Below are 25,506 nucleotides of genomic sequence, written 5' to 3' on the forward strand. Positions count from 1 at the left end.
TTGCAGGAATGTTGGGGACAGCACAAACACCCAGCCCCCGGGCCATTGGAGTTAACCAATTAAGGTTAAAATCCCCGACCCGGCCGGGAATCGAACCCGGGACCCTCTGAACCGAAGGCCAGTACGCTGACCATTCAGCCAACGAGTCGGACAGCCTTTGCTGATGATCTATAAATAATAATAATTTCATCGAACATTTCCCATAACCGTCGCATAGAACTACGCGTTGTATGGGCCGTTGCATTATCCTGCTGGAAATAGCCGTACCTTTTCTCTTCTTCAGTCAGTTCAGCAAAAACTGGTTCCAGAATGTTGTGAATATAATGGTCAGAAGTAATCGTGTCCTGAAAAAATATCGGACCGATAATTCATCAGGGACTGATAGCGCACCACACACCCACCTTCACATCGTGCAGAGGTCTCAGCTGTAAAATGTGCAGGGTTGTCTGTATCCCAGATTCTATTGTTCTGTGAATTGACATATCCACTCAAATGAAACCAGGCTTCGTCACTCATAAAAAGAAAGTTCGGATCCACAATACCGTCGTGGACACTATTCATTAGCCAATTGCAAAATTGTATTCTTGCATTGAAATCTGTAAGCAGTATGTTATGGACTGAATGTGTCCAATAAGATCGTATGTATGCATGTATGTATGTATGTTCAGTCCGTCAGCGATGCCGCTGGTGGTATCCTCAACAGCTCTGCCATCAGCTGTCATAGATGGCCTAGGCATCACTGAAGAGGCGTACTAGGGAAATGAGGAGTGAGGTAGTTTTCCGTTGCTTTCCTCACCGAGCCAGAGTTGCTATTACATATCAGTCTGCCAAGCCCACTGAAATGCATATACCAACCAACCCTATGGACAACATTTTCACACCATTCATAGCAGGGACTGGCTGCATAAAGATTGGCATTACTAGCATCGCTCAGACCTCAGTCATTTTCATATTGTCAAAGCCAAGGATAAGACAGACAGAACTATGAAAGTAACAAAATTGCTGTAGCCTATACCAGAAGACATAGTGCACTGTAAACACTAGGTCCTGTCAGCAAAGACGGGATAAGATCATAAATGTAACAATTTTGTTGCATTATGTGCTGAAGAAGGTGAAATACCACTTTCCTGAGCTACTCTCCAAAGCGACTAATGTGGACTGACCTGAAGTCTTGCCTGTATATCTTCTAACCTCTCCCGTGTGAGAGCTATTCTCCTTCGCTCCTTTTTCTTATTGTTTACGGAACCAGTACTATGCCACTTGTGAATGAGCTCATGCACATAACGTTTTGATGGTACTGTTGCACCAGGAAATTGTCTACGGAATTTTCGAAGGCACCTTTTAACTGGTTTCTTCTTCTTGTGCAAATAACACTCGACCAAAAATATTCTTTGCTCTATAGTGTATTTAGCCATCATGATAATAACCTCACAACACACATTAAAAGTCCAATAGTTTCTAGCGAACTGAGGGACAGAGTGCTAAACAGCTGCGTGCTGGCAGTGAACACTTCTTATCTCGCCAGTGTTGACAGAAGCCAAATGGCGCTCGCTCGGGACTTCTCACGGCATGCGAGCAGAAGTCTGAACATTTAAATTATTCTCCCTGTATGTGGCATCAGGAAGAGCATCCAGCCTTAAGACTTAAACCCCCATCCATCCAAAATCAAAATGTACCTGGGAGGCTACAGAGACCCAAGAAATAACTGGGATAAGCTGAAAAAAGAAAGAAAATGAACTGCACAACATAATTTGTAGGTATCAAAGTAGCGAATCTGTTGACCCACAACAACAAACTTCTGCTCCATCTGAACAAGTAAATCATCCACTACAACTTCCACCCTTCATCATCATTGATGCTGCTTTCGGACCCCCTCAACCTCCAATGCCGTCTCTGATTATTTCACCAGGTTTCAGTAGCCTGCCCCACCCCTTAGCCATGTTGCTTAAGGGCATTTCTAAATTTTCAGTAAACTTGACTAATTTGTAGACTTTCTTGTAGTATTTCAGGATCACGCATTAGTGTTTTCTCTCTCTTATTCACAAATTTTACTAATCATTTACCCATACTCGGTTGGTGTCCTGTCAGACAAGATTGTAAAGGCAATAGGTGATAGAAGTTCTATAAAAGATTTCCATGCACATCTTTTAGCTAATTTCATTCCTGCAAGAGCAATACAAAAGTTCTACTTCTGGGTTCAAAGGCTAGATGAGAACCTAGCAGATTTTATTCAAGATATCAAGTTCTATACAAGGGTGTTTGCCCTTCATTACTCAAAGGTTAGATGGTACAGATCATCGTCGAAGGGATTTCTCCATCCTACAGGTTGTACCGCTTCTTGACCTCAAACATTTTCTGAACTTGAGGCTATGGCAGTGTTAGTGGAGGGGAATTAAATAGGGTTCACACTCTTTATTTCCTAAGTTAGACTAAGGTATTTAGACTAGGTTGAAAATTTACATTGAAGGATTTAATTTTACATTAAGAAAGAATTTTGAAATCTTCCCCTCAAGTTAGCTTCCTGAGGCTATTACGTGATTAAAAGATGTCTGCCATTACCTTGAGCTGGTGGGCCTTCTGGAGATAGGCAAGGCTAGTCCCCTGCCTCCGCTACGAACACACTCTAAACCTCTTGACTGGAACGATCGAAAAGACAACACGGCCCAAAAGGTCCCAGCTTTTATAGCGGAGAGGAAGGTTCCAGAATTCTCTGGGCCAAAGCCCAGTACACACCCAAAAATTATACTGGTTGATTAAATAAATGTACAAAATTTCTGATTGGTCAAAAATTTAGAAGAAGAAGGAAGGGATAGCAGTGCTAGTAACCTAAGAACACAAAAAAAGAATTTACAACATTTCAGTTCTGTAAACCTCAAAATTACAAATTTCTTTGAAAATTAATTGTTCATCTTCCCACCAGAGGGGGCACAAAAGTCAACAGTAGAGACACCTGACGATAAATGTTTGAACTTCTTCGAAAACACAGCTTGAAGAACATGATACAGATGACCTCCTAAAAGGCGCTCACTTTAAATTCACGGAGTGGGTGTACCTTCAGTACAGTTACTATTATTATTGTTGTTGGTGTTATAATTTTTTTTTTTTTTTTTTACATCGTTATGCGCTACTCAGGAACATGGTTGAACTTGCTTAGCTGGTGTTTTGGCCTTCTTTTCCTCCCAAAACCTCTTCATCCTCTCGCTGAGCTTCTTCCTTTGTTCTTCATTATTATTATTATTATTATTATTATTATTATTATTATTATTATTATTATTATTATTGTTACCGTGTTTTGGTGGTAGTTATGCATGAAAGAAGGTGCTGGGTGGTGAATGGGTCTCAAGCTACTAAAGTGAAATTAATTTCAAAATTTAACAAGGTTATATTTTCTTTTCAAAATTAGGTAACAACAAATAGAACAGGTACTTAGTAGCCGAAACACGATTGACAAATACATTTACATAGGTACCCCATTTGGGGCTTCAAAAGTCAGAAACATAATTCTTGAGCAATGAGCCCAACCTTACAATGAACACCATACAACAAAGGGGCCGAAAACCCCCAAACATGCCAGAAACATCTGCTTCCGATTACATCCAAAAGCCTCCTTGAGGCAGAAACACAATTTTCAAAAAGGGCAACTTCCCCCTAAAATACAAGCCTATCATAGGCCACTCCGAACTCCACCTTTAAGCCGTCCTCAAAGGACATATACACAGGGGCAAAATACCCAACCTACTGAGGTCTGTTAAATAACAAGAAGATTAATACAAGACCTCTAAAATACAATTTGAGAGGAGGCGAACTTGCACTCCTAATACACTTTGCTTAAGACCTACTTGGCACTAGGCCGTTAATACAAGGGCTAATCCCATACTACAGAGGTAACTTAATAGCAATTTACATTACATTACGGAAGAATTGGTTGAGAAAAATAAGTTCACCTCAGGACGATGTGAGTGGGAGCTCGAGAGGGTTAAGCACTCTCTATCCCGATATGTCGTTTTAAAAGAGAATATATGAAAAGAGTAGTTACATTTTAGGAAAAGGTTACATGGTTGAACGCTTAGAACCCGCCCCGAAAGTTAAACTGCTGAGCTAGCAAAGAAAGAAGTTATTAATCGGCCATTACCTTGTTGTTGACCGCTGCCGAAGAAAGAGGCGCTTCCCGCCCCCTGCTATGTACTTAACACACTGAAAGATGGAACACAAGTGGCCCGGAGACCCGAAAATCAGCAGTTTATATCCTCTTGCGGAAGGTTCTAGGCGTTAGGGGAAAGAAAACACCCTCCCACAAACTCTTTATTGGGTAGGACCCCGCAACAGATTCAAGTTGGGGGAAGATACACCAGATTGGTCAGAAATTAATAGAAGAAATTCGGGATTGGATACATTCATAACAAGGGGAAGAAAGGGGTAAATATTGCCAACTTAAACAATGACAGAAAGAAATTTAACAAAGAACAAACTCTTGAAATTAAATTTTCTCCAAAAAAATAGTTCTTTGACTCCGCACTAGGTTGCACTATTGTAGATCTTCAGTAGTGTCCTCTAGAAGAGAAAGTTTACACTTCTTACTTCAAGCGAAACAAAAACACATCAAAAGTGACACAGTTCTAAAACTCCAAAATTTACAGGTAGTGACATCTTCTGAGAAGGTAGAAAATTAATAACGTCAATAAAGTTCAGACTTCCTCCAGCAGAGGAGTTTTAACTGGCGCGCATTTAAATTAGCGGCGTGGAGGTGTACCACCCGGTACAGACCTCCCCCCCCCCCAAAAGTTCCTCCAAGGGGTAACACAGAAGAACATAAACTTTTGTTTGAAAATAAGGTCCAAGTTTTGATGTTGATATTAAAATAAATTGCAGAAGTATTTGAGAAATTTCTTAATTCAGTTCCAAAATTTTTGTTGTAATTGGTAACGTAAGGTATTTATGTTTGTAGAAGGCGAATTTCAGAAGATAATCTTTCAAAAGGTGATGAAAAATTTTGCAATGTCCACCAAATTTGTTGTTGAATTCCCAAGTGTAGTCATATCTTATAGTGACTGTCCATGTAGTTGATGTAGGCTAAGTTGGATGGCCAGACCGGCCGTTGCAGCTTGCGTCCAAAGGAGGCCGCTCGGACCCCTCAAGTACCCTGAGATACCGCTCGCCCGCACTATGAGGGGAGCAGAGGTGTTGAAGCACGCCGCGCCCGCGGTGAACATATACAGGCTGCGGGCAAGTAGCAGGTCGTGCGCCGCACATCAGCCTTGGCCGGGAGGAGAGCTCCGGCTCGCCGTGCACACGTCGTCCTCGCTGGGGCCGAGGGGGCCCGTCCTCTGCTCCAGTAGCTGCACGGCGTCGCGCGGCTGCGGGGGCACTGAAACATTAAAGCTTGGCGGAAGAATTGTGTTGGACTATCATCTTCTTTGAGGGTACAGGCTTGTGGAGAGGTTGAGGGGGCAGCGGCGTGCAAATATCCATGGCATAAGTTAAGCCACAGTGTAAGGTGGAGCAGGAGACGGGAGCGTGGTAATGGCCGAGGCAAGGACAGAATGGCAGTTTAACGGATCGGGGAAGGTTTTACAAGAGGCTTACATATAAGACAAAATATTATAGAAGGGGCAGAAAGCCTTAAAAGTTGAACTCAAAAAAAATATAACCTTCATATTCCTTTCAAATTATATGAAGCAAGTTGACACAAAATTTACACTGGTTTCACCTGTGACAGGTGAACCCTAAATATCCTCTCGGTGGCTGGATTGCTTAATAACAACGTAACCGGGGTGAGGAAATCGAGAATTATACAAGGCCCATGAAATCTGGGGGCAAGCTTGCCCGCGGGAACAAAATTTTTGACCATTACTTGGTCACCTACCTTTAAAGGGGTGGGTCTCCGTCCACGATCATACCTTTCCCTAACCTTTTCATGAGATACTTTAAGATTAGCTTTAGCCTTCTTCCAAAGATCTTTAATGTTGTCCGGATCTATTGTCTCGGGCAAAATGTCACTCAGAGACCAGAGGTTAGAGAGCGGCGTGTTGGGAACAAACTTAAACATCAAAGAAGCTGGAGTAAACTTGTGAGATTCATGAACCGCCGAATTCAAAGCAAAAGCTATCCAATGCAGGGACGTGTCCCACCTGGAATGATCTTCATGATGATAGGCAATAAGTGCGGACCTGAGATTACGGTTAACCCGTTCAGCCAGGGATGGTTGAGGGTAATAAGCAGAAGTCGTTACATGAGAGATGGACAAGTCAAAACAGAATTTACGAAAAAGATTAGATGTAAAAGCCTTAGCATTATCAGATACAATATATTGGCACGGACCAAAAGAAGCAAAAATAGAATTTAAGCAAGTAATTGTAGACTGAGCGGTAGCCAGCTTAGTCGGAAATAACCACGAAAATCTTGTAAAACCATCTACACATACAAAGATGAATTTGTTGGCATTTCCCTTCGACTGGGGGAAGGGTCCTACATAATCAATATACAGGCGTTCCATGGGGCGCGATGCTTGATGCGAAGACAAGAGGCCTACCTTGGTGGACATGGTTGGTTTACTGAGCAAACAAGATTTACAAGCTTTTACAAGTTCACGAATTTCGCCGTCCATACCTTTCCAGATGAACATTTCACGAATCTTTTCACGGGTTTTAAAGATTCCAAGATGCCCTCCTAATGGGGTCTCATGATAATACTTGAAGATCATAGGTACAAGAACCGCTGGAACAACAACTTTCATCAACTTATCATGCCTCGAAGGGCAACATAGAACACCATTCCTCAGAACATAAGGGACAGCATGTTCCCCAGAAGAAAGGGTTTCCATTATCGGAGCCAGCGTCGGATCTTCACGTTGGTATTTCTCAATATCCCTAAAAAGCATGGGAGCATCTGTTAAGATGGCATTAACACCAGATAGTATGGACTCGGAAGGTGATGAACTTTACATGTAATATTACATGTAATAAATATCATTTTTGGTCCGTATTGATGATGTAGATTGAAATAATAACATTAAGTTATTTATTAGACCACCTAATCAATACAAAATCGTCTTGGATGATTTACCACTATTAGCTAACAAATTTATGTAAATCATCCAAGACGATTTTGTATTGATTAGGTGGTCTAATAAATAACTTAATGTTATTATTTCAAGGTGATGAACTATCGACCGGTTCGTGGGTCTCGACGTCGTTATGAAACATACGGCTGAGTCCATCAGCAACAACATTTTCGGTACCTCTGATATGTCTAACATCAAACTGGAAGGCGGAAATACGAATAGCCCAGCGGGCTATACGACCAGTACGACGCGGCCTACCTAAGACCCAGCTTAGGGCTTGATTATCTGTTTCCAGGTCGAATTTGACATGTTCCAGATAGAGACGGAACTTTTCTAAGGCAAATAAGACTGCCAACCCTTCGAGCTCATAGATGGAATACTTGGCTTCTTGAGCCGATAGAGTCCTAGATGCATAGGCGATGGGTCGCCTCCCTAGTTCAGTCTCTTGAAGAAGGACTGCAGCTACAGCTGACGATGACGCGTCCGTTTGGACGATGAATTTCTTTGAGAAATCAGGCATAGCAAGGACAGGGGCATTACAGAGAGCTAATTTCAGATCTTCAAAAGCGGCTTGTTGAGAAGGTCCCCACTCGAATTTGATGCCTTTCCTACGAAGAAGGTTTAAGGGCGCCGCTCTATTAGCAAAGTTAGGAATGAACTTTCTGAAGAAATTCACCATACCAATGAACCTGGCGATACCTTTAATGTCCTTGGGAGGTTTAAAATCACGGATGGCCTGTGTTCTAGAATGATCGACTGCTACACCATCGGGTGACACAATATGCCCTAGGAATGACATAGAGGGCTTAGCAAAGGCGACCTTGGACAACTTAACGGTTAACCCAGCCTTACGAAGGCGATCGAGAACTTCTCGCAGATGATCTAGATGTTCTTCAAAAGTCTCTGAAAATACGACGACATCATCTAAATAGTGATATAAGTACTCGAATTTGATGTCGGAGAAAACCCTATCTAGTAGCCTAGTGAGCACAGCTGCTCCCGTAGGGAGCCCGAAAGGCACGCGGTTGTATTCATATAAATTCCAGTCCGTGGCAAACGCTGTAAGGTGTTTAGACTCTTCGGCAAGGGGAATTTGATTATAGGCCTGATTTAAGTCCAAGATGGTGAAGAACTTGGCCTTACGAAACCATGAAAAACAAGAATGAAGGTCCGGAAGGGGCACAGATTGCAACACCACCTTCCGATTGAGAGCCCTGTAATCAATGACAGGCCTGAAGCCTCCTTGGGGTTTCGGGACTAGAAAAATAGGCGATGAATACGCCGACTTAGAGGGCCTAATAATACCATCCTTCAACATCTGATCGATAATTTCTTTCAGAGCCTTCATTTTAGGTGGAGATAGCCTATACGGTGGAAAACGAACAGGAATCGAATCCGTGACCTCAATTTTGTATTCAATAAGGTCAGTAACACCAAGAGTATCAGAGAACACCTCGGGAAACGACTGACACAGTTTGCGAATACTATCAGCCTGCTCCTCAGGTAGATGTCTAAGGTCTAACAACATCTCATCCTGGGTAGGCGAAATAGAAGAACATGACACAGAATTACACTTTAATAGAGGTATTTTACAACTAGAAGCAAATTTGAATGTGCACGACCTAGACTGGAGATCGAGCACAAGACCAGTGTGAGAAATAAAGTCAGCTCCCAATATAATGGGGCAAGACAATTGCTTGGCCACAAACAATTTAATTTTCCATGTAAACTTAAAAATACGAATCTTGACCAGTAAGGAACCTAGAATTTCTAATGGAGATGAATTAGCCGAAACGTATTGAACAGGAGAAGAGACATAGTCAGGAAGTTTACAAACCGATTTCAATTTAGAATACCATTCAGCCGAAATAATCAAACAAACACTTCCTGAATCTAAGAGAGCTGTTATAGGCTCGTTATTTAACTCAATCTTAAGAAAAGGAACAGGTGCGGGGGTATCCGCCGCAATCCTAAGACATTCTTTAGGGCATTCAAAAGATGAATTTGAAGGCTGATCGTTCTCTGCATTTACAACCTGTTTACTAGGGGCTGAGTCTCGGGAAGATGGATTAGTCGACTCAGCCGGAGCCACTAGTCACTTTTTATTATTGGCATAGGTGGAATTTGCACCAGAAGTTGAGCAGGAGGGGGTGCTATTTGAGTTGGGACAATTCTTGGCGATATGTGAGAAAGCCCCACATTTAAAACAGCCTTGTGATGACCCGGCTCCATTCCTTGTCCCACTTGACTTGATCTGCGGACACTTGTTGCGCAGATGGTCAGGCGACCCGCAAGCATAACATTTACGGGGATTGACTGGTCGGCGAGGTGGAGGCCGAGTGTTACTAAAGGAAGGCGGGGGTTCTTTCGCGACACGCAAAGAATCGGCGTATCTAACTCCTTCCGCTGAGACGGCCAATGCTTCAAGTTCAGAGAAGTTTTGCGGGCACGCCGCGAAACACAAATATGACCTATAGGGGGGTGAAATTTCCTCTACAATAGCCTGTACAATCTGATCTTCAGGAAAATGAAGGGCAAACACCCTAGTATAAAACTTAATGTCCTGTATGAAATCAGCCAAGTTTTCATCCAAGCGCTGTACACGATAATAGTACTTCTGAATAAGGGAGGACCTGGCCCTAGCCGGGATGAAGTTAGCTAGCAAATGGGCATGGAAATCCTCAATAGAAGATTGCTCGGCAATGGCTCTAACTATTTTGTCAGAGAGAATACCAATAGCATACGGATAGATAATTTGCAAGATTTGACATGGAGAAAGAGAAAAAACAAGGGCATGATCCTGAAATTCCACTAGAAATCTTAAAAATGAAATTACGTCACTGGTGGTATTAACGGAAAACTTAGAAATACCTCTGAGCAACATTGCCAATGGATGAGGCAAGCTACTAAACCCGGGTGACATAGTAGGTAAAGGTTTCAATGGCAAAGAAGTTAATTCAGAACGGATTTTACTCAGCGATGCACGGCGTTCAGACTCGTTGTCCAATGGGGCAGAGATAGTTTGAGCAGCGATGGTTTTCCTATTTACTTCTCCCTTAGCAGGTTCTTCCTCGCTACCTACATTCACTATGGTGGGCTGATCAGATTTGGGAGGAACTTCCCCAGTTAACAATTGAGTGACCTTACTAGATAATTCGGAAATATTTTCCAGGAGCTTACTAGCTTCCTTCCTCTGAACGTCATTCAGTTTTAGAGACAACAGATCGTTAACCCTATTCGAAAAATGATATAGCCTGCCTTGCACACGCTTAATTTGATTCGGAGACGGATCATTTTCATCAAAAAAACTAACTACAGAAGCTAGCCCAGTAACATTCTCCGTGATCGTGGAAAGAGAATCGTCAATTTCTTTCTCTCCCAAATTGGGGATGGAAATGGGCAAATCCAGGGACTCTCTAAGCTTGTTAGTGTCTATTGCAACCGTGCCTCCAGATTGCACATTTCTGATAGTTAATTCATAGATCAACTCCTCCTTGCGCAAATAGTTAAGAAGGAGAACATCGCGAGGGCCGGGCATGATGACAGACCAATTTTGAAAAGGTCAAAAAATTCCAGCGACTGAGAAAATGGTTAGAGTTCGGAACAAACAATATTTAGCCGTCAAAAGGGGCTAAATTGAGACCCATTCAACCACGCTCTGCTACCACTTGTTACCGTGTTTTGGTGGTAGTTATGCATGAAAGAAGGTGCTGGGTGGTGAATGGGTCTCAAGCTACTAAAGTGAAAATATTTTCTTTTCAAAATTAGGTAACAACAAATAGAACAGGTACTTAGTAGCCGAAACACGATTGACAAATACATTTACATAGGTACCCCATTTGGGGCTTCAAAAGTCAGAAACATAATTCTTGAGCAATGAGCCCAACCTTACAATGAACACCATACAACAAAGGGGCCGAAAACCCCCAAACATGCCAGAAACATCTGCTTCCGATTACATCCAAAAGCCTCCTTGAGGCAGAAACACAATTTTCAAAAAGGGCAACTTCCCCCTAAAATACAAGCCTATCATAGGCCACTCCGAACTCCACCTTTAAGCCGTCCTCAAAGGACATATACACAGGGGCAAAATACCCAACCTACTGAGGTCTGTTAAATAACAAGAAGATTAATACAAGACCTCTAAAATACAATTTGAGAGGAGGCGAACTTGCACTCCTAATACACTTTGCTTAAGACCTACTTGGCACTAGGCCGTTAATACAAGGGCTAATCCCATACTACAGAGGTAACTTAATAGCAATTTACATTACATTACGGAAGAATTGGTTGAGAAAAATAAGTTCACCTCAGGACGATGTGAGTGGGAGCTCGAGAGGGTTAAGCACTCTCTATCCCGATATGTCGTTTTAAAAGAGAATATATGAAAAGAGTAGTTACATTTTAGGAAAAGGTTACATGGTTGAACGCTTAGAACCCGCCCCGAAAGTTAAACTGCTGAGCTAGCAAAGAAAGAAGTTATTAATCGGCCATTACCTTGTTGTTGACCGCTGCCGAAGAAAGAGGCGCTTCCCGCCCCCTGCTATGTACTTAACACACTGAAAGATGGAACACAAGTGGCCCGGAGACCCGAAAATCAGCAGTTTATATCCTCTCGCGGAAGGTTCTAGGCGTTAGGGGAAAGAAAACACCCTCCCACAAACTCTTTATTGGGTAGGACCCCGCAACAGATTCAAGTTGGGGGAAGATACACCAGATTGGTCAGAAATTAATAGAAGAAATTCGGGATTGGATACATTCATAACAAGGGGAAGAAAGGGGTAAATATTGCCAACTTAAACAATGACAGAAAGAAATTTAACAAAGAACAAACTCTTGAAATTAAATTTTCTCCAAAAAAAAAGTTCTTTGACTCCGCACTAGGTTGCACTATTGTAGATCTTCAGTAGTGTCCTCTAGAAGAGAAAGTTCACACTTCTTACTTCAAGCGAAACAAAAACACATCAAAAGTGACACAGTTCTAAAACTCCAAAATTTACAGGTAGTGACATCTTCTGAGAAGGTAGAAAATTAATAACGTCAATAAAGTTCAGACTTCCTCCAGCAGAGGAGTTTTAACTGGCGCGCATTTAAATTAGCGGCGTGGAGGTGTACCACCCGGTACAATTATTATTATTAATACTGTGTTCAAGGCCTAGGCTTTCAAACTCCCTTGCCTGCACTACCACCCCCCTGTCACCTCCCAATGAATAATTATTTCTGTTTATCTCATTCTTAGTGATCATTCCTTCAGATTTACTTCCTTATTTTGATAGTGATCTTTATTATCTTCTTGAACAACAGCAGCTAAAAATGATCACACTTCTTTTCCCCTTATAAGGATAATCACAACAACTTTTTTTTTTGTTTTTTTTTGGCAAGTTGCTTTACAATACCAATATAATGGTCCGTTATTGGACATTATAAATTTTCCACCTAACTCATTCTTGATTGCCTGTGTTTCGCTCTCATGTGCTAAGTTAGGCTTGTCAGTTGGGACTTAGCACACCACCCAAGACACAAGGGCGAAACACAGGCAATCAAGAATGAGTTAGCTGGAAAATTTATAATGTCCAATAACGAACCATTATATTGGTATTATAAATTTACTCATTCAGGACAAATATTTTAGGTTCCCATTGGGAATCAACATCTACATCAAGTTGCTTTACGTCGCACCGACACTGATAAGTCTGGCACACCACCCAAGACACGAGGGCGAAACGCAGGCAACCAAGAATGAGTTAGCTGGAAAATTTATAATGTCCAATAACGGACCATTATATTGGTATTACTGATAAGTCTTACGGCGACGATGGACAGGAAAGAGCTAGGAGTGGGAAGGAAGCGTCCGTGGCCTTATTAAGGTACAGCCCCAGCATTTGCCTGGTGTGAAAATGAGAAACTACGGAAAACCATTTTCAGGGCTGTCGACAGTGGGGTTCGAACCCGCTATCTCCCGAATACTGGATACTGGCCGCACTTAATCGACTGCAGCTATTGAGCTCGGTAATCAAAACAACTGCTGCCACTACCAGTTAATTGTGTTCATTACATGACCTTGACAATCAAACTATCTATCCATGTCAACGATGCTCACTGTTGACGGACTTGACAATAAAAATCTAAATTTATGGATATATCCTGGTACCTGGTAAATTTACCTTTGTTTATAAAATATCTCAACCCTACAGAACTCTTTTAAACTTTATATTTTCTATCAGCAAATATTTATTTTATTTCATAAGTTAACGATGAAGCAATATCATGGCGTACAACGGTGCTATCGCGAATAACTTGTTCAGCGTCGGTCGGTCGGTCGGTCGGTCGGTCGGTCGGTCGGTCGGTCGGTCGGTCGGTCGGTCGGTCGGTCGGTCGGTCGGTCGGTCGGTCGGTCGGTCGGTCGGTCGGTCGGTCGGTCGGTCGGTCGGTCGGTCGGTCGGTCGGTCGGTCGGTCGGTCGGTCGGTCGGTCGGTCGGTCGGTCGGTCGGTCGGTCGGTCGGTCGGTCGGTCGGTCGGTCGGTCGGTCGGTCGGTCGGTCGGTCGGTCGGTCGGTCGGTCGGTCGGTCGGTCGGTCGGTCGGTCGGTCGGTCGGTCGGTCGGTCGGTCGGTCGGGCGGTCGGGCGGTCGGGCGGGCGGCCGGCCGGCCGGCCGGCCGGCCGGTCGGTTGGTTTAAAAACATTTCAGATGTGGAATCTGAAGCAGAAGACAGCAATAGCAAGCTGAACAGAGGAGGACCTCGAAAGAGCCAAGAAAGTTAGAGCAGAAGGCAGACCTATATGAGAAGCAGCTACATTATTCAATATTCCTCTTACTACTCTATATGACAGGCTTAAATCTGGTAACACAGAGGCACCAAACATGGGGAGAAAACCTGTATTTCCTATAGATCAAGAAAGAGATATGGCCTGTCATGTAATTTGTTTAGCCAAAGCATTTTATGGAATTAGTCCAAGTAAATTAAGACATCTTGCATTTGAGTTTCCAGAAAAAATGAAATCACAAATAACTTCAATAAAGAGAAACATGAAGCTGGTGACAATTGGTTAACTGGATTCTTAAAAAGAAATCCTTCCATAAGCATAAGGAAACCAGAGGCAACGAGTCTGAATCGCATAACGGTGTTCAACAAAGATGAAAAACATAGGGTTTTTTCACTCTTGTCCGAAATGATGGCTAAGTATAACTTCCCTCCATCGAAGATATTTAATATGGACGAAAGTGGCTTAAGTTTTGCCTAGAAACCAGGTACTATTCTGGCTACCAAAGGTCAGAAGCAGGTAGGAGCTGTTACTAGTGGAGAAAGGGGAAAAACTATAACCGTATGCTATGCAACGAATGCTATTGGATCGTACGTTCCCCCAATGATGATTTTTCCTGCACTGCGCCTTAAAGCCAAATTTTGTCGTGGTGGACCAGAAGGGACAATCTATGCTTGCTCCAAATCAGGCTGGATCACAGAAGAGTTGTTTAACACCTAGTTGCTACATTTTGATTCTTTTGTTGGTGCCTCAAGATCAAACTCTGTTCTTCTAGTGCTGAACAATCACTCCAGCCACATTTCTTTGTCTTCATATAATTTCTGCAAGGACAATGGTATATGCATGCTATCATTACCAGTACCCCCCCACATTCTTCTCATTGCATGCAACCCCTTGACATTACTTTCTATGGGCTTCTGAAAGCCGCATTCAATAAAGAGTGTGATATTCACATGAGAGAGAGAAATCAAAAATCATCATGTTAAATGTACCAGTCATTTTCAAGAGAGCTTTTATCAAAGTAGCAAACACTGAGAAAGGGGTGCCCGGCTTTAGAACAACAGGAATATACCCACTTAACCTAGGTGTTTTCAGTGAGGGGGACTTTCTTGATGCTGCACTGAGAACTGTTCATGACAATGAGACACCTGAAGAAGGAGAACAACCAGAGGAAGAGATTCATGAAGGAGTTGAAATCCAGCCAAACACAATTTCAGCAGATCATGTGACTTTGCCAGTTAATACCAATCAAAAGGGGAATGGGTACATTTCTCTTGCAGATATTTCACCAATCCCAGGCCCTTCATTAAAATCTGGACAAAATTATCATGGAGCAGGTGAACGAAAGAAACAACATTCAGAAAATATAACAGCAACTCCAATGAAAGAAAGACTTCTGGAAAAGAACAAGAGAAGAAAGATGAATGCACAGAAAAAAAAACAGTTGGTGCTGCCCACAGTATCTAAAAAGGGATTTTGAAGGAAAAAGAAGAATACTATTGCAAGCCTTCATGGAGTAGGTCAATTCACTTTGGATCATCACAAGGTGAAGATGATATAAGTAAAAATATTTGTGATGACACTGATGAAGGTGTTGATCTTGTCGATATATTGGACTTGGATGGTGAATTCAAAACTGATTCTGATGAGTTATGTTATGTTTGTGCAGAATTTGAACGTGACAATGAGTTATGGTATAAATGTTCAAATACATCTTGCAAGCATTGGACTGGCAAAGACTGTAGTTCTTGAGAAAACAAATCTGAACGTTACTTATGTGATTTTTGCATCAGAAACTGTCAATAAGAGTTTAACCTAAATCATACTGTTCAAAATATTGTAAGTTATACTTTAGTGGCCTAAATATAGTTTTCACATCATTTTGAACATATTTGCATGAGGGGTAATGGCAAACATAATGTTCGCTATTACCACTGGTAGTGGGGTAATGCCGAACGTTGCAGTAATTTTTTGGAACTGATTTTTAAAATATTTCTATCTACATTTGAAGGTTATAATTGTGAGTGCTTACAGGGTAAATATGATGGATTTTACTAATCCACATAGATTTTCATTAGTCTTTAAACGTTTGTAAAATCTCGTTTCAAAGCTTAGGTGTTTGGCAATATCCCAGTCAACTCTAAGAGGGTTTGTGAGTCCAGAAGTGTCAACACAAACTGTTGCCAACCAGTTACTAACAGTGGGACTACAGGCACACACACCTCTAGCCCATCTTTCACTCACGCCACAGTATCGACGTGCACGGCTCGACTGCTGCCATCAGAGGATCACTTGGAAGATGGAATGGTGAGCCATAGTCTTCAGTGACAAAAGCACATTCTGCCTGCACGGAAGTGATGGTCGTTTGCACGTATGATGTAGACCTGGTGAGCACTGTCTCGTAGAGTGCATTCGTCCAAGACACACTGGCCCCACCCCAGGCCTTATGGTCTGGGTTGCGATAAGCTACAGCTCTTGTTCACGTTTGTTGTTTGTGGAGAGAACGCTGACCAGTGCTTGGTATGTGCAGAATGTTGTAAGACCCGCTCTTTTGCCATTCTTGCAACAGGAAGGTGATATGTTGTTCCAACAGGATAATGCTCACCCACACACTGCGCATGAAACTCAACGTGCTCTGGAAGATGTACAGCAACTTCCCTGGCCAGCACGATCTCTGGACTTGTCTCCCATCGAGCACATGTGGGATATGATGGGATGACAACCGACATGTGCGACACATCAACCCACAACTCTTGCAGAACTACGTGAACAGGTCAAACAAGCATGGAATAATGTATCCCAAGACAGTATTCGCCATCTGTACGATTGAATGGATGCCAGAATCAGTGCCTGCATTGCCGCCCGTGGAGGATACACCACGTATTAATATGGGTGATTCAGTATGGATCGACACCTGGTACCTCAGTACCACTTAAGCTATTGATTTGTAAATGTAATCATTTCATATACTCCAAATGTTATGTTTCAGCAATAAATCTTGAGTGAAATGGAAAACTCTAAGAGGGTATGCTATTTTTTTTTTTTTTTCCGGCAGTGTATGTTCTTATTTATAATGGTTTACTAGTGGACAAAAGTAGTATATGGATAATTAATGGAAGAGAATAACCAGACACAGGGTCAAGTTTAGTGTGTCAAGAGCAAGGAAGCCCACTAGGCCATAGCAGTAAGTGGTGTGATTTAACACGGTAGTATGTACTATCTGCTGATACTTCTCAAGCTACAAGTAAAACTCACACACTATTAGAGCTGGGGAACAAGGGAGAAACAGACCAGCACTGATCGTTCTGTCTGTAAAAACTTCCAAGATTATAAGAAGGGATTCTTCCACTGTATGTGCAGTGGCTGAATCTTGCTGAAATCATGCAAGCGATCATTTTCTTCCGTCAACTGATGAAAGAACAGTGTCAAAATGTCACCTTGGTACCTCTGTGCATTCACTGCCATCTCTTGAAAGACAGGCCCACTGTTTTGTTTCGTTTTGTTTGTTTGTTTTTTTTGGGGCATTTCCAGCACACCAAACACCAACCTTCCTATCATAATGAGTAATTTCATAAAAAACCGTGAAGATTTTATGCACTCCAATAGAGTATAATAATAGTAATAATGGCGTGTGGCTTTTCTATTTGACGCCCATAGGCGACCTGCATGTCGTGATGAGGATGAAACAATGATGAAGACGACACACACACCCGGTCCCCGTACTGGGGGATGTGGGGGGGGGGGAAGAACAAGTAGGGGCTGATGAACTAGCTAGCTGTTAGTCCCTTTTAAACAGCAAACATTATTATTATCATCATCATCATCATCATCATCATCATCTTTCTGTTGCTCCCTCTACCCACATTGACATGTCATTGTGTTTATCATATTGCAGTATGCGTTCCTATATATGATCATATCTATCTATGAATGACTTGATATATCACTTGTTTATTCCTTTCTAGGACTTATATTAAAATTATGTTTATGTTTCCTTTGTTTCAGCTTTCCTGATGGCACAGAGGTGACATTCAACTGTATTGCTAGCATTATGGGTGAGAAGACAACATGGAGGATCGTGTGTGAGGATGGTAGCTGGGTGGGACGATCGCTCAACTGTGGTAATGAGAGCCACTGGCAGGATAACAGTAGTCCTCCATTCAAGTATTAACATTACTAGCTATTTTATTTTTTTACTTAAAATTTGCTGGAATGTTTAGTTGCATTAAGGTTTTTCTCTGGAAGAATCACTAATATTCTTGAGATGCAATAACTTACTAGAGCTTGTATGTGAATGGCTATGTAGTGTAGTTTGTTGAAGTGCTCATCTTTTGTTCTCAAGTCTGTACGACTGAACGCAGAACACCTAGCTAGGATTTAAGAATGCCTAAATGTGAGAGACCTGTATTGTCTAATTTACAGCACATTACAGAAGGTTTTATCAGAGTAAAATTCCTATACTGCACCTCTTGAAAGTCTAGAGCAATTTATGGAATGTTAAACACATTCATTGCTGTACATGATACAAGAAGAGCCACTTACTCTCATAACATAAACCATTAACAAACGTATTTGAGATTAGGTCGCGGTGGGACTTGAACAAGAAGTGCAAAGGTGTTTAAAATTTTCTAGGTTCTGTTAGGTTGTAGCTCATCAACTCTGCTTACTTCTTTTCAAAGTAGTCTCCTATAAACTTGTGCCATGCTTCCTTAGAGTTGGTACCAATGTCTTCTTTATAAGATGTAATATTTTCTCCTAGACTTCAAAACTGATGATCCTTCAACTTTGTCTTGACTGATAGAAACAGAAAGAAGTCACAGAAAACCTCTTCTGAGCTGTGCAGGTTTTGGTTCACCAGCTCCACTCCTGATATTTTTTTAGAAATGCCACTGCTGAAAGAAATCCTCACAACCTTTTTCTTTATCAGAACTCTGAACACTCTAACTCTGAACACTCTTGAGGGGAGGCTATTTGCTTTACGTCGCAAAGACACAGAGTCTTATGGGGATGATGGGATAGGAAAGTCCTAGGAATGGGAAGGAAGCAGCCGTGGCCTTAATTAAGATACAGCCCCAGCATTTGCCTGGTGTGAAAATGGGAAACCACAGAAAACCATCTCCAGGGCTGCTAACAGTGGGGTTCGAACCCACTATCTTCCGGATGCAAGCTCACAGCTGTGCGACTCTAACCACATGGCCAACTCGCCCGGTCTTGAGGGGAAGGAGACTGTGGTGAACTTGTTGTCAGTGACTGTCTTTTGTATCTGAAATGGAACTGTCATATTATGGCCACGTGCAGAGGAACCTGCATGAACACTCTCTCATTTTCTGGTTGTCAGTTCATGTAGGCAATAATCAGGAAAACATAAAAATCACACACACCACATACCCATTTCATTGGGGCTAGGACTGGGAAAGAAACAACCCTGGCCTTGACTAAGGTACAGGCTAATATACCATGTACATAGCTACCAAGCAGAGTAGCCATGCATGTTAATATTCTTCGTTATGGAGCCAAGCTTTGCATTTGGGAGACAAGTAGGTTTTTCTATGGTTTTTCATTTTCACTCCCAGACAAATGCTGGGAAAGTTCCTAATCAAAGGCCACAACCAATTGATTCCTCCCACCTTCTTTCCAATTTTCATTCACTATAATTCATTTTATCTTCATTAGCTCCTCAATTGAGGTTAGAGATATGAAGGGCACTCGACCATAAAAAGCATGCCATAATTTCGTCTCATCCCATATCAGGAAACAGGACTAGCGGGCTGACATACATATGCTGTATAACTAGCTCAGGTCCATTTCTGGTGAGAAATAGTGTTTCCAGTGAACTATGTCTTCTGGTAATGAGTAAATCAAATTTGTTACTTTTATTGATATGTCCCAATCTCATCCATGATTTTGAAATTGACTTACGTATGAGCAATGCTAGAAAAAAATTCCTTATACAGGCAGAACCTGCCATATATGGTGTAAAAGTGTTGCTCATAGGGTCAGTTGGTGAATGGATTTCAGGGGTCTTGGCAAACTGATATGTAATAGCACCTTCTGGCTCAGTGAGGAAAGCTACAGGAAAATACCTCACTCCTCATTTCTCTAGCTCACCTCTTTGTCAGTGATGCCTAGAGGCCCATGGTGTTAATGAAGCTAACAGTGATGCTTTTGGGAACAAAAACCAACCTTCAGGCTGAGGACTAAACATAAGAAGTGGTTCAAAATATTGACACAAGCGTGAAATAAGTTAAAATATGGCAAAAATAATTGCAATTATAATAATTATCGCTGGACTCTTAATTAGCTCTCGTGATATCAAGAGTACAAATACGGTACCTGTCTGTTATGATTGCATGGAAATTTAGTCTTCTGCATGTCAATTACTTGTCAGTATCTATCTTACAAGATATTGCAGTAATCACATCCTTGTTGTGCATCTACTTAATAATAATAATAATAATAATAATAATAATAATAATAATAATAATAATAATAATAATAATATCTTAAAAATACTTCAATTTTCAAAATACTAATATAGAAGAAACCTAGTTGGCTCATATCTATCATATCTAAAGATGACTCGGTTACTTCTTCTTCTTCTTCTCAGTCGCATACCTAACTTATGTCTGAGTAGTATGATCTCATGCTTACTTTTACTATTTGACAGTGTCCACCAGCAGTTGCCATCTCCTCTGGTCTTCTGCTTTATGAATTGTCACTCGGAGAGGTGTGTGAGTTGCATCTCTGTTCTAGTCTATCCATCTTCTGGGAGCTCTTCCACACGACTTGATACCATTTACTTTTCCTTGAACAACTTGCTGACCCCTTGGAGTTCAAAGAGTGATGTTTTCCACTACTGTTCCCAATCTATGCGTAATGCACGAAAGAAACATTGCTGCACAGGTAAATGTGCCCTGAGCCCAATACTCCCTTTTCTTTCCAAAGGCGTAAGCACATTGCTGAGCATCTTTGCTCTCCTATTATCGCATCCCTGACAATATGTTTCTACCCAGAGCAGTCTTCAACTCGTCATAGTACATCAGGTGGAGAGGTAGGCCGGTAGTATACTTTACTTGATCAAACAATCTACGTGATATCAAAAATTAAGTTCCCAGAAGGAAAACACAATTTAAGAGCCCACTGCTACACTGGGGCGAAACACTGGTAATTCACAACTGGAAAGGCCTAAAGAGCTTAAATATTTTTAACATTTATGTGATTTCATCCTCCAGATGTTCTGCCTTCTACTATTCCTTATAAAACAATCTTAACCGAATTTTGCCCTTCCTTTACCAAAATGTGCCCAAGGAACTGGAGGTAGCTTTTACCTACATAATGGGAAGATAGCCATTCAGTAATTTGCAGTTCTTCTTTAATACTTCCTGTTCAACCTTGAAGTCTTCATTCTTTGATTGATCAAACCATCTACTTCCTGTTACTCCTCGATCTTCTGCCTTCTACTTTTTGTTATAAAACAGTCTCTGATGAGCATCCAAGTAGAAATAAATTAGAGGAGTATTATAGAATACAAAAATTATACAAGCTTTCGCATATGTTAGCAACATTTAATTGATGTAAACTTGAATTAATTTACTAACCTTCTGAGACATTTAAAAATAAAATCTGTCTACAAAAGAAGCATATAAATGTGCCCAAGGAACTGGGGGTAGCTTTCACTGACTTGGGAAGATAGCCATTTAGTAACATTCAGTTCTCCTGTGATTGACACATTTGTTTTTCTCTTCATCCAAGCTACTCATAGTATCCTTTGCCAACACCACATCTCAAAGGCAACTCTTTCAAACAACAAAGTGATTTCATAGAGTTTTAATTTAGTAAAAACCTGTATTTTTTGATTATTGCTTTATCATTATAATTAAAACTTCTATGTAAAATAGAGCAAATTACCAATTATCATTAAAAAATTCCACATAATTATGGCAAAAATCAAAGTATAACATCATAATTACCATAATGTACCTGTTAACAGCAGAATTACCTGTCAGAGCTGTATTGGGATACCAGAATATTGTGGAATTATAAAACATCAACAACATTACCAAAATGAATCAAACTCAAAGTATACGATAGTTCAAAATAACAGCAAGTTTTCTTTCAAAAGGCATCACATGGCTGAATCTCTATCGAACCTCATATATTGCAGAGTAGCTGCTAAATATATTGCAGTAGCCTACATTTATATCTATCTAGGTCTCAGATGAGTATCCAAGTAGAAATAAATTAGAGGAGTATTATAGAATACAAAAATGTTTCAAGCTTTTGCATATGGTAGGAACATTTAATTGATGTAAAATTGGATTAATTTACTAACCTTGTGATTTTTTTTAAAATTCTCTTTACAAAGAAGCATATACAGTACATATTCATTATAATTTGAATAAATATTAGCATCACATATAATATCATTTAGATATTATCTGTCTAGAAACAATGCAATTGGTACTTCAGTGTGTACAAACTAACCATGCTTTGCTGACTTGTTGAATGTAGTGTTTGTGATATTGATGATTTTAACGTTGTTACTAACGTCATAATGTTAGAATGATTTGTTTCAGATTCATTTGAAGGCCAATCTTAAGTTTTGCTGCTGTTTTTATTTGATACCTTAATTGCCTGCTTGCGTATTATTTTATGCAAAGAGGAAGTTCAGTGACTTGCAAATTGTTTGTTTTACCATTTTTATGTTGCATAGTATTTAACACTTAATATCTAGTGAATATACCAGGTAAAAAAAATTATACATATTTTGCTTTTGTTCTTTAATAATATGTCTTACTCTATAAAACTATTTGAATTTCTTAGCTACATTTAATAATGAATAAAACTGTGTTTACTGATTTTTATAATTCATATGATTACAGTACATATTTAAATGGACAAAAATTAATAATTTAAAATGAAATAACATGATACCTATAATACTGGTATACATCATGATATCTCTCCATAGTAGTCTTAATGAGTATAATTCTACTGGTTCTTGACTTTAAGAAGTCAAAGTAATTTTATTGCACCTTAACAATATGATATTTATTTCATTATTATAATGGAGCTATCTTTGAGCTGCTGTTGATGCTGTTTCTATTTATGTGTTTCCAACAGAAGGTGAGGATTCGCCGGATGGCCCAGGTCTTCTTCGCAATAGTACCTGTGTATTCCGCAACACAGAACCCAATCTGGTTTCATTTTATAATGATCAGCAGATTACTGAAGAAGTAGTGGAATTTCCACCAAATTCTGTAGTGGTGAGTAAAATAGCCATAGTATTGCACGATGTAAGGCAGGATTTCTGTATCTTACACAGAGGTCACATGTTGGTTTTGTAGCTCATACAAGGAATTAAATTCTAGTTTAAGAGTAGGTAATGGATTTTGGCCAGTCTTGTAAGAACTAATGATGACCAGTCTGATATAAGAGCCTGAGAAACTAGTAACAAAACACTGAAGTTATTTATATCAGTGTTTTCTGGGCTTGTAGGCCGTGGTCCAGGAGCATGTGGTGGTCCTGATGTTTCACCGAAGACTGTGTTCAGCTTATCAAGGGCTCAGACTAACTTTGAAGCAGCGAAGCTCTCAGTGGAATGAAGTGATGTTGTAATTCTACCTCATTATATAATGCAGGCTATGGTACGCTCCTCGCCTATTGATTCTCCATGCTGGGGGGTGGGGGGTGTCGCTGTTTGGCTGTTCTTTGGCAGAGACAGGCAACTGATCACCTGTTGCTTTTTCTGTTCTGCCTCGGCCAACATGCCCCTCAGGATTTAAGGCTTTCAGGACTGGAAACCAGGCTTCGTTTACCTGTTCAGATTCCTTCCAACGGTTGAAGCTGTTGGTGTGCTTCAGGATGTCAATGGCTTCCCTCTGTAGCCAGGGATAATACTTTGGTGTCGCTTTACTGTATGTCATGGCCTGCTAGCAGCGAGTTTTCAGCGACTGATGATCTACCTGCTTGTCCCAGCCGGCTATGTCTGTTGTGCTCCTTCGATTGTGTGGCAATGCTGCATTTTGTAGTGCCTATGTACACCTGGCCACAGCTGCATGGGATCTGCTGTGGAGAGAGGATGGTGCTTGTCTTTGGCAGACCTAAGTAGTTCCTGGGTTTTTTTCATTGGCCTATATATGGTTTTTACCCCCATGGGACTCCAGTAGCCTCCCTATTCTGTCAGATGTTTTCTCAATATACGGCAGAGAGGCTTTTGCTACCAGCCACTCCTCTTCTTTCTCCCTGGTTGTTGGACGTCTGGGATGGAGTGCTTGCTGGATATCTTTATGGCTGTACCCGTTAGCAAGTAAGGCCATATTGAGGTGGATGAACTCCTCATTTACGTGCAGAGGTTGACAAATTTTCCTAGCACAGTCGGCAAGCATCTTAATCACTCCATATTTTTGTCATGGGTGGTGGTTGGATGTCTTCTGAAGATAGTGATCTGTGTGGGTTGGCTTGTGGTACACTGTGTCCCTGGTTTAAATCGGCGGTTTTCATTACCAGCACATCGAGGAAAGGGAGTTTTCCTTTGTTTTCTGTCTCCATAGTGAACTGAATATTGGTGTTAATACTATTCAGATGCTGCAGAAACAGCTGTAATTGTTCCCTTCCGTAGCTCCAGATCACAAAGGTGTCATCTAGAAAGCGCAGCCACACCTTAGGTTTCAGTGGTGCAGTCTCGAGTGCTGTTTGTTCGAACTTTCCCATAAGGAAATTGGCAATCACCTGACTCAGAGGGCTGCCCATGGTGACACCATCGATTTGTTTGTAGAAATTGTCATTCCACAGGAAACAGCTTGTGGTGAGGCAATGGTTGAACAAGTTGCTAATGTCCTCAGGAAAAATCTGAGCAGTGTTGTCCAGGGCCTCATTTACAGGTACCTTAGTGAAGAGTGAGACCACGTCAAAGCTGACAAGCAGGTCTTCGGCTTTTAACTGTATGTTCTTCAGCTTTTCTATGAAGTGGCCTAAATCTTTGACGTATGAATGTGTGCCACCGATGTAAGGTTGTAGTAAGGTGGCCAGATGTTTAACAATATCATAGTTCAGTGATGCAATAGCACTCACAATGGGCCATAGATATACATTGTCCTTGTGCAACTTGAGTAAGCCATATAGTCTTGGAGGTAGAGCTTCACTTTTGAAAGGAGTCCTACAGGAAAATCTACCGACATGAGCTGGTGTTTTTAAGCCCCTTCAAATATCCACAGGACTGAGCCAGTATTGAACCTAATATCCTGGGCTCAGAAAGCCAGTGATATCCATCAGACCAACTTAGCCCATTCCATCTTACCATCTCCCAAATATAACACAATCCATAATGGCATAGGCAACTAGCTTAGTCTCTATTTGTTTTCCCAATCTCTTGGAAATTTATTTTTTCTTGTTTTAAACAGTTTATCTTAAAACTAGATTCCTGAATGAATGCACCAGGATAAATTTTATTGTGGACTGATTTTTGTGCCATTTTTACCAACTTTCTTGCTCAACGTTTCCAGTGGCACTTAATCCTTCACGAGTAAAATTTGCTTTAAAATTGTTATTTTTTGAAAGAGCTTTTAGATCTCAGATGGACAATAATTTTTGCATGCGTGCACAGGTAAAATTGCTATTGTTGCCCTGTACTCTTCCTCAGCATTGTAACTTTTCACTCCTACATTGTTGTGATAGAGCATGTGT

The 25,506-nt window shown here is 41.0% G+C and overlaps 1 protein-coding gene across 1 annotated transcript in view; it reads left to right on the forward strand.

Annotated features, from left to right (window-relative positions):
• Positions 1 to 25,506, forward strand: part of Hasp (Hig-anchoring scaffold protein) — a 1,448,565-nt gene that overhangs the window by 1,348,442 nt on the left and 74,617 nt on the right. The window contains exons 17-18 of the mRNA XM_068228385.1: positions 17,827 to 17,942; positions 22,945 to 23,087. Coding sequence (XP_068084486.1) covers positions 17,827 to 17,942; positions 22,945 to 23,087 — 259 coding nt within the window. The remainder of the gene's footprint in view (positions 1 to 17,826; positions 17,943 to 22,944; positions 23,088 to 25,506) is intronic.

Source organism: Anabrus simplex, chromosome 6 (assembly GCF_040414725.1).
Source record: "Anabrus simplex isolate iqAnaSimp1 chromosome 6, ASM4041472v1, whole genome shotgun sequence".
In the NCBI taxonomy this organism is placed as follows: Eukaryota; Metazoa; Arthropoda; class Insecta; order Orthoptera; family Tettigoniidae; genus Anabrus; species Anabrus simplex.